The sequence below is a fragment of the Artemia franciscana genome, chromosome 3 (assembly GCF_032884065.1).
Source record: "Artemia franciscana chromosome 3, ASM3288406v1, whole genome shotgun sequence".
Taxonomy (NCBI): Eukaryota; Metazoa; Arthropoda; class Branchiopoda; order Anostraca; family Artemiidae; genus Artemia; species Artemia franciscana.
Window position 1 is genome coordinate 12678863 of NC_088865.1, and position 11132 is coordinate 12689994.

At 37.2% G+C, this 11132-nt stretch overlaps 1 protein-coding gene across 2 annotated transcripts in view; it reads right to left on the bottom strand.

Moving 5' to 3' along the window:
• LOC136024889 (zinc finger protein 791-like) overlaps window positions 1–11132 on the bottom strand; it is a 66587-nt gene that overhangs the window by 26443 nt on the left and 29012 nt on the right. For both annotated transcript variants that reach the window (XM_065700422.1, XM_065700420.1), the window contains 2 exons: window positions 9576–9722; window positions 2–148 (listed from right to left, as the gene is read on the bottom strand). In XM_065700422.1, the coding sequence (XP_065556494.1) occupies window positions 2–148; window positions 9576–9722 (294 nt within the window). The remainder of the gene's footprint in view (window position 1; window positions 149–9575; window positions 9723–11132) is intronic.

Sequence of the window (11132 nt, forward strand, 5' to 3'; positions counted from 1 at the left end):
CCTTCTTCCTTTAATGTGAAAGAGCCAGCCAGAGCCTGAGATGGGTTGCAAGGACTGCTCTTAGGAGTGTCGAAGCCATAGGATGAACGAGAAAAATTTGAAACTTTCATGGGATCCTCATTCTTAATTTGTAAAGAGTCCACGATTTCTGAAAGATAAAGTGATTGAATGACACGAAAAGCACAACAGAGCATAAGGCAAGATAACACGTGTAGTAAACTATGCACTGATCCCTATTTTTATTCTCTCAAAGGAGAAGCCCTGACTTGAAAATTTTTTCGTACACATTGTTTGGGCTTTTACTGTACAAAATCTTGAAGAATACAGCAGTATTGAAAATTAACCAGTAGAATAGAAATAACTGTTAATCATTTTCAGGGTAAGTCAGAAAAAGATAAGAAAAGCGGAAAGACTACAAAATGCGTGAGACCTCTCCTGTCCCCCTAGCTCATTTTCTATAAGTCTAAAACAGACTCTAGAGAACAATTTACAAACAAAATAATTTTTCTTCCCTTTTCTAACAGCAGATCTTGCATAAATTGCAATTCGAAATTATTGCAACTTTTTTGTGCCAAAATTATTCAGTTTTTTTCTGCGTCTGATTTTTCATGCAGTATAAAGATTAAAATAGATTCAAAACTAAAGAAAAGATGCTTTTGTCCATCCTAACTTAACTTACTTAGCATTTGAATATACTTATCATCCAAATGACATTTTCGCATGCAATCGATTGGTACCTGCATTAGGCATACTTTTGTCAGCATGCGAAAAAGTAGGCTGGATGATAAGTTTGTTCGAATGTTACGTAAGTTAGGTTAGGATAAAAAGCGTCTTTTCCTTACTTTTGAATCTATATGATTCTTTATACTATATGAATAATCAGATGCTGGAAAAAACAATAATTGTGGCACAAAGACAGTTTTTGAATGGGCTCAAATTTTTCGCATTTACATACTCATTGAAATTTTTAGACAAGGAGCCTCGAGATAATCAGCTGTCCATTTTTTCAACTTTAATATATGAAAAATTATTCAGACTTTATTGAATAAATACCACTACATCTACGAGGCGTGTTTTTTAAGCAAGGCCGGTATGAACATATGTACACAGCAAAAGATTATTTTAAAAAAAGGTAGATTTATTTTCAAAAAGTACATACTTTACTCTATTTAACAGTATAGTTGCCATGTTCGTTGTAACACTTATCATACCTCTCAACTAATTTTAAAGTAAGCTCTGTATAAAAACTTGCCGTCTTTTCCTGGTAACCAGGAATTAACTTCCGTTTTTACGTCGTCATCATCATTGTAACGGTTGCCACTGAGGTGTTGCTTGAGGTGGAAAAACGGATGGTAATAATTCGACAAAAAATAAGGACTGTATTGTCGGTGATCTAAAACTTCCCAGCCAAAACTCAATTAAAAAGACTAAAAAAAATTACGTGTCTGAACAGCAGTGTGAGGTCTCGCTTTGTCATGAGGAAGAACAATTACCTTTGTCAGGATGCCAATTTTTTATTTCGCTCTGTTAAGCTTTTTGAGGGTTAGACAGTATGCTTCTGTATTGACAGTGGTTCCTCGTCACATGAAGTCGACCAAGAAAACACCATGCCTATTCCAAAACACTTACGCAATGATTTTGCGCTGAGAAAGTCTGTTGGGCCTTCAAATTATCAGGAGTGTGTGTGTTTCCACTCCTTGTTCTGTTGCCTCCATTTAGGCGTGATATGCGAAACCCATGTTTCGTCTCTAGTTCAACCGGTTGAAACTTCAGTGGCAGCCGCTACAACGATGACGACGACCTAAAAAGAGTAGTGAACTCTTGGTTGTTGAAGCCGACGGCAAGTTTTTATTAAGACTTTACTCTACTCTAAAACTAGTTGAGAGGCATTCTGCTCCTTCTGAATTTGACTCAGTCATTAATTGTAATTTCTGTTCATTTTGAATTTTACTTATTTATTGATGGTGATTTGTGGTAGTTTTAAGGTATGAAGATTATTTGATTTTACTTCTGTTCACTTTTTATTTAATTGAAGTATTTAATTTTAATTGAAAAATTTAATTTATGGAAAAAGTTTCCAATTTAATTTACGTTCGTTTGTTATTGATTCAGTCTTTTTCAAGGAAAAAGAAAATAATATTCTACATTTTTTCAGTTTTTACTATAAGAATCCATAGTTTGGCTTACTATTTGTATGTGGGAGAAAATTTTTCAACAATTTTGTAACAACATATACTCTTTTGAAAATCTGGACACAAATAGCATTGTTTCATTTAATTTTATACCTCCTCATTTGGAACTTAAAAATTAAACTTAATATTATTCCCAAAAAATTATATCTATACTCTTTGACAACCTGGGTATTTACGCTCTGTTAGTTAAGTTAAATTGCAAATAATAATTATAATTTATTTATCACCCACTTTACAAAAACAGAGGTTAAGTGGAGTAAAATATAAAAGAAAAACAGCAAAAGTAATACAAGAAACAAATTTAATCACATACAGAAAAAAGACGGATAAGGCGATGCAAACATCCTAGCCTATAAATCGCTTCAATAGCTAGATTGGCAGTTAATTTTTCGAAAGCACCAGTAATATCTGTCAAATACTTTTTAACCAGTTTTGTATTCCGGTAAGAACGAGGTAGACATAAAAGAAATTTCCAGTACCGGTAATAATTTATACGAATACGTTTTAGATCACCAGTCAACAGAAGTGGCCTAATACCAGAACAGAAGAGTACAGAATGATCGCAAAAATTTGAGCAAAGCCGAGTTAGCGCTCTTCTCCTATAGTGTCCACGATTTGCTACAATCTTAGAGTAACCGAGCTTCAGCTTATATCTCACTAATATCTTTAACAGCACGAGACCGGAGAGCATTCATAGAATCGCAAACTGTTATACCTAGCCAACGAAACGATTTAACACGAGGAATACTAAAACCACCGCAGTGTAGTGAATCAGAACAATTATTACCCTTGAAAACAAGAAACTCGCACTTGTCAATATTTAGGTACAGGCCGATATCGCGAAAAGCAGAAGTAACTGACTTCACTGAACGGGCAAGACCGGACTCAGTTTGACTAATCAGAAGAAGGTCATCCGCATAAGCCAGATATGAGATATCAGATGGTCCTAGTAGGCACGTAGACGATATTTTTGATAGTACATTTTCAATACAAGCATTAAAAATATACGGCGAAAGAACGCCCCCTTGTCTTACACCGCAACGAACAGGGATATGACCAAAATAAGAATGTTCTAATGACTTAAGGCGAAGGTAAGAATGGGAGTACCAAAAACGAAGCACGTGAATTACCGACAGATTTACTCCTCTCTGGCATAATGCTGTCCATGCTTGAGCATGACAAACACTGTCAAATGCTTTAGACAAGTCTAGGGTTGCGAAATGAAGTACACGACGAGTGCGATGGGCATCTTTTAATAAAGAAGTCAAAGCACGGTGAGCATGCTGACAGCCTAGCCCCGATCTAAAACCAAATTGATTATCATCATTTAGAGCAAGCTTAGTGATATAAGGTAGTAGGAGCTCTTCAAAAAGCTTGCTAAGAGTACAAGCTACCGTTATTGGCCTATAAGAACTACAAGAAACCGGATCTTTTCCTTTTTTTAGAAGTGACGTAACGCTACCGCATAAGAACGAGTCGGGCACACACGAACTACTAAAACACATTTGAAAAAACAGTTGGAGATGAGATACCAATTCAAAAGAATTCGGAACAAGATTCAAAACACTAATCCCATCAATATCTTGATTTTAAACCCTTAATACATTTGACAATAGCCCACTTTTCAACTGGAATCACATGTCACTGGCATAAACGTGACGGCAAATTTTTTTCGAGCAAACGTGAGAAACGCTTATGCACTGCATAATTAACTTTCGAAAATATTTTTGAATAATGTTCGATCCAAGATGGACGAGGTATAATATCACTAGAACTTGTATCCGGAAACTTGGCAGAATTTATCACTTTTCGCCACTCACTATTACTTTTCGGAAAAGTTTCACCGGAGTAACGAACGGCACGAAAATGGCGTTTATATTCGAGTTTCGGCTTTTGTTTTAGATCAAACACAGTACCCCGAGAAGGTCGACCACAGGCAGACCAGATTCTTAACCAGAATTTAGCCTTATTCTTGACTTTTTTCAGCAAAGGATCACACTTCCAAATTGGTTTTTGGGTATTCCGCCTGACACGGATCAGTGGGACGGCCATATCTTCAGCTTGCTTTATACATAAGATAATGTCACGATAATAGCGATTCAAATCAGCACGAGCATTGTCAATAATGGGGTACGCATTTGTGCAAAGAAGATGGAAGGGGACACGTACGGTGGACAGTAGAGCTCCAAGTGTAGCAAGTTAAAGAGGCATGTTCGCACTAGACCAATCACGTTTTTCAAACCACTTATGCGACAGTGATGGTTGGTTCGAGTATGCGTCAGAAGTAACCGTAATATCAAAATACAGAGGTAAATGATCATAATCTCTCTCATCTTCATCAACATGTACTGCTGAAGTTTGTAATGAATGATAGCAGATACAGAGGTCCAAATTTGAGACAGAACCCCTACAGTGGATATATGTAAAACTGAGGTATTTCGCTAGGACCTTAAATGCTGAGGGTAGACACTGAGAAAGCGCTTCCTTTCGTGTCGAGGAAACGGTGATGTCACAGTTTAAGTTGCCTATAAGCACCCACTTGTATCCGAGACGCTCAATACCAGATATGAGAGTCTTTAATTTGTTGCAGACATTAGCATAACTGGAGAAGGAAGAAACAGATCTTCTATCATGGGCAAATAGGCGTTGATTAGGATCACGTCTGCAAGCCGGATTGCAAGATAGTGTTCAGAAGATTGGTGGCAGCTAGGAGACAAATATCTAGGCAAAGGTCGCTTAATTATACAGGCAAGACCGCCAGAAGGCCTGCCTCGGGTACGGCGAGCATTCGTGGTGAAAACAGCATGTTGAGAACTACGCCTTGGAAAGTTTACACTGCGACTTGGGAGCAGGTGTTCTTGTAAGAGAACAACATCATGATTAGCTAGTTTCTCATCAAGGCTTAACACTTTATCCTTTGTCCCATTGATGTTGAAAGATCACACTGAGACTTTATACTCATTCATGATTGCAAGCGAGAAGGTTGTGGAACTTTGGAATTTGCATGAGCCTTTAGTTTGGAGCAACGAAGACTGTAAGCAACATGATCTCCACTGCAATCTGCACACTTTGGGGTGTTACTGCAAGGTGAGTCACTAGAGTTCATATGGGGACCAGAGCACCGTAAGCATTTGTAGTTTTGATCGGGACACTTTGCGGCAAGGTGGTCAGGTGATTGACATTTCCTGCAGCACCTAGGAATTCGCCGATATTCATACACTTGGAATAGTTCATAGCCTATCTTCAGTCCAGATTTAAGGGCCGAGGAAAGCGAGATTTCGTCTTTGAACGTAATTTTTACACAATTTGAGCTCCCACTTCTAATAGCGTCTCGAACACCCCTGCTAGCTTTAAGAGGCGCAAAATCAAGATCTTGTGCAACGCCTTTCATTGTGCCGAAAAACTTCCGTTTAGAAACTTTCGTTGAAAAGGAAAAACTTCCGTTTTTCCTTTTCTTCCGTTTAGATGCATTATCAAGATCACGCGGTACATTCGTGATGATAACAGTGGCTTTGCTTATATCACTACCAATAGCACTGCTTGGGAGGCTGGGGATATTCAGATCGTAAGCTGGCATTTTCTCATTAGCTTGCGAAAGAGTCTGTTGAATTTCGTTAAGCTTAGAAGCTATCCTGGAGTAAGCAACTGCTGGAATACAGGGAACTTCGGCTGGGGAACGGATAACAAAGACAGGCATGTCCTCAGAAGCACTCTGGTTTTGAAGAAGTTCTAACATGTCTTTCAAATGATTCAGAGCTGCGTTTGAACCCGTGCGCCTTGGATAGGGCTCGGTCGATTTCGGCACCGAATCCCACAGAATTTTCTTCGATTTGGCAATATCACTTGACTCGAAAAATTCAACAGCAAATTTTAAGATCACTGTAGCTTCGACACCTTTTTCATTATTATACTGCAGAAAATTCAGAACCGGGGCATAAACAAAGCAGTCCGTATCCATATCAGAGTCGATTTTCATGCAAAAAGTCTGTTAATCCAATTCCGAGTCAAAAACATAACCATGGGCAAAACACGTCTTAACCGCACGAAAGCTGAATGGTAGTTGGCTACATTTCAGAAGCTCGAAATGCCAATAAGCGAGGGAAGCGTAGGCTCCTGCTATCTATTCCCCGCTATTTAATGGAGACACACTCCCGGCAGGTACGACGACGCTTGCAACAGAAAACCTCCCCTCTTCTGCTCGCTTATTAGTGAAAATTTCCAAAAATAATTAATGAGTCTATATGATTTGATAATTATGACCATAGGATTATCTCTCACTTACTGAAATGCTGGATAATAATTTCACTCAAGGTCACGAACTTTAATCCTTTGCCAGGTATTGCGAAATCTAACTAGCTTCGCAGGGATTAAAATTCACTGAAAAAGCTTACTGGTTTGAAATTTATGATATCCAATTCTAGATAGATGTTTTCACCTCGAACTACGAAACGATACTGAAATGTAGTAAGAATAGTAGCATAAAATTTCCAACTTAATGCTCTTAATCGTTCTAGGGATATTGCTGGGATCTTATTGGCAACCAGCATTTACACAGTGTCTTTTGATTTAGTTTTGAAGCATCATTTAGGTTTAATGCTTAATAGACAAATTATATAGCTGCGGTGGGTTAACATAGTCAATATCCTTACGGTGAGCCCTTCCAAAAATATTACTAATACACCTGCATCAGCAATTTGTGTGCATATAGTATGTTTTGATTTAGTGCAGCTTTTCCCTCAACGTTTCGTCAGATATTGATTTTAATATCCTCAGTCCGGTAGTAATCACTACAGAGGCAGTGGTTTTAGGGGTAGTAGTGGTAGCAGTAATACTAGCAGTAGTTGTAGTAGTAGTAGCGCACAAATATTGCCTTATTGGTCAATTCATCATCTTCCTTATCATTTCCTGAAAGTTCAAAATTAATATACTCAGTCATTCCTTTTGAACACCCGTATGAACATAATATGTTTTGATGTAGTTCACCATTCCCCTTAATATTATTCGAAAGGCTTACCTGAATGTCCTTCGTCTTTTTGAAAAGTAAAGGTCAAACATGCCTACCTTTCACAATATCATATACTATATGCAAACAAAGGACGAATTAGACCTTGCCTTGAGGGCCATCTGGGGGGATTGGGGATAGCATCTCCAAGGACATAATTGTAATTACATTTGAGAAGCTTTGGTGCAGTTCCACTTTTTAATTTTTAAATTGATATTTTTCGAAATTATAATTCCGGTTGGCATAAATTAGATTTTTAATGATTGAGGTATCATTATATCATCTTTGGACTATTTTTAACAAAATACTTATCTTAAAATTTAGATCAGAAGTGCTTGGGGAAAAGAGGGTATTAGGGGGGACTGGTTGCCTTACAATCACTTTCGACTCTAAAAGGCAAACTAGAAATTTCAATTTCCAATCAAATACACCTGCTCTAAAGTTTATACGACCACATTTTACATAAAAATCTTATATTCTCTCGGGGAATAACTTACAACCCTTGCCTCCAAGCTCTGGAAGGTTGTCTCAACCTCAAATACTTTGTTATTTGATCTTTGGACTATTTTGAACAAAATGACTATTTTCGAAATTTGTATCGGATGCTTTTGCTAAAAAAAGGACGTGGGGTGGGGCTAGTTGCCCTCTGATTGCTTTTGAATCTTAAAAGGCCACTAGGATTCTGACCTATATTCAAACAAACCTCATCTGAACCTGTTACGACCACTTCTTCTTTACAAGCCTTATGTGTTAATAATGGGCAACTAGTATGACTTTTCGACCTTGACCTGAGAGTTGTGGGGGGTTGATATTCCCAAAGACATAAATACTGAAATTTTAAATTATGCTGAATTAAATGGTTACCTATAAATCTTGATAGGATGTGTCTTGGGAAATAAAGGGTATGGGGAGGGGAGCTGGACACCCTCCAATCATTTTTCACTTATAAAAAGAAGCTAAAAGTTTAATTTGTCAATCGAATGAACTTCTTTTGAAGTTTCTACGACAACTCTTTATATAAGAAATACCTTGGCCAGAAAAAATAAAAGAAACAACATTGCTAATGTTCCCTTTCGACCCCCTTTTCAACTTTATTCTCTTAACCTTACAAGTAGCTGCAACTGAAGTAGAAGTTGGGGTAGTTTAGAAGCAGTGGTAGTTGTGTTAGTAGTAGGATTACCTTTTGGTCAATTGATCTTTCTCTTTAAGCATTCCCTGAACGTTACAGCTTAATACCCAAATCCAGTCTTAAAATCCACCCTTTTGACAACCTGCATGCACAAAGCGTGTCTTGGTTTAGTTCAAATTCTCCCTCAACATTCTGTCAAATTTTCACCTTCATACGCGTAGCCTAAATAGTAGTAGTAGCATAGTAATAATGGTGGTATGAGGAGCAGCATTAGCAGTAATAGTGTTGTATTAGTAGTAGTAGTAACAGTAGTAGCAGGTACATGTTGCTTTTTGGTCAGTCGAACATCCCTATCAACATTTCCTCTGATGTTCATTTCAATATCTTCAACCTTGGCCTAACTGGTTACAGAAGCAGTAGTTATGGAGGTAGTAGTGGTGGTAATTTACAACCCTTGCTTCTAGACTCTAAGGGGATTTTTCAACCCTGAAAGCGTTGTTACATAATTTTTGGACTATTTTGAAAAAATTGCTAATCTCAAAATTTCAGATGCATTTGAGGAAAAAATGACAAGGAGGAGGGGAGACTAATTGCCCTCCAATCACTTTTGAGCCTAAAAAGTGCAATACAACTTCTTATTTCCAATCAATGACCTTAATAAGCTTATGTGTTAACAATGGGCAACTAGGGTAACCTCTTGCCATTGCCCTAAGCGCTATGGAGGTTGAAAACCCCACAAGTTTAGTTATGAAAAACACAAAAAAAAAATTATTTTAGCAAAGAAAAATTATGTGCTTTAACAGGGATGTTGCATCAAAGTCATGAAATGGGGTAATTTTGAAAGGGTTCAAATTTTTTGCGTTTACATTCAACATGCATTCAAGATTTTTAGACAAGGAATCTCGCAATAATCTCCTGTCTATTTATTGAATTTAAATAAATAAATCAAAATAATTGTGTCTCACCTTCTCTAGCGACTGTATTCATTTATGTATATTTTTCTTGCATTAAAAAGAAAAAATCAAAATTTTCAGTCAGGACAATCTAGAAATAAAAGAGAAATAAACTATTTTGGGTGTCCAAAAATAATTAGGCAGCTGATTCCATCAACGAAAGGAATAATCTCATCAAGTTTCATATGGACTGAGACAAAGAGTGTCAAAATACCACTTTATGCTTCATTTTATAAAAATGACCCAAGTGTAAAATAAACAAAAAGAAGCTTTTGCGCTCTTTCTCTTTGAAAGCATACCTTCTTTCTTTATTGTAAAAGAACCGACAAGAAGCTGGGACGAGCATTGGGAACTGCTCTTAGGAGCGTCCAAATCATAGGATGAATGAACACTATTTGGGACTTCCAAGGGTTCATCAGTCTCAATTTGCAAAGGATCCCTCATTTCTGAAAGAAAAGAGTGATTGAATAATACATAATGCACTACAAAATACATGATAGGGTAAACTATACTAGCAATAATCAGAGGCAACATCAAGTCAGTAATGACTGACAACTCAAGCATAATGTCTAGAAGACATTAAAGGAAATCAAAGGGCATCCAAAAAAGATTCAACTCTCTGTGGCTCTTACAAGGGTTGCCACCAGGTCAGGATCAGAATCACTAAACCCTTCGAATTTTTTTAATATTGCTGCTTTATTCTAAAAAAAGGTAGAAAAGACTTTGTTTTGTATCTCTATCACTTCACGACAAATTAAACGCAGTCCTTTCTAGGAAATACGAGGTTCAGGCAAGTTATTGATGGTGATGCCAGAGTCAGCAAAGAGCACAGAGATCCGAATATGAAGCAACCGAAGGTTCAGAAATTATCACCACAGTAGGCAATATGTTAGTGAAATGCAGCTTTAGGCAGAGTGTCACTAGCCAAAATATCTGGGCTGAGGCTTGTAAATTTCCTAACAATTCGGCATTTTTCAGAACAGGTCTTATTTAATCACCAATTCACAAAATACCCATGTCTTTCATACCTTATAACGTAGAATAGAATAGCTTCTTGCACTGCCTTACAGTAAGAAGAATCTGTAGAACTAATTAAATATTTAAAACGAGGCTTTGGACAGTGTAGGATATTTGTAACACGGTAGTATTCGGTAAGATATATTCTGTCTCTGTAAAATAGAAAAATCTGAGTTTAACTAAGTTTACTGTTTGTTAACTTTCACAGGATCTGGTGCTAAGATAATCAGGGATGTTAAAAGTTTTGATCAAGATATCTGATTACAAGGCCGTATTCAGGGGAGGGGGGATGAGAGAGTTTTGACCCCCCCCCCAAAAAAAAATGATTGTCTGACTCGTAAAAACGTAACAAAAATGGATTTAAAAAAAATAAGCGTTCTTTTTGTGTAAAACAACCCAAAAAACCTTTTTCACCCCCCCCCCCTTCCTCCCCAAAAAAAGCCTGGACACGGCCGTGCCTGACTCCGAATGGATTAAGGCCTTTTCCCGTAGGATACTTTGTATTTTACATAAAAGACCTTGCCCAATAGTATGCTGATTCCAGGAAAGAGAAGACATTGCGGATTATACCACACAGGTCAATTACTAATCAATAAACACGGAAAAAAATTCAATCCTTCAATGACATGCCTTCAATAGATGGAATCGTCATTGACAATGTTTATTCAGTTTTTCTCGGTTTTCAGCCATTCAACTTTCCTAAAATTTGGATGCAAAAATAAACAATATGAATGCTGAAAGTAACAGAATGACCTTATGAGCATCAGCTTATTACTGTAGATGAGAAATCCGGAAAACTCAAATTAAACATTCTATGCAAACTATCAAACAACTTATGA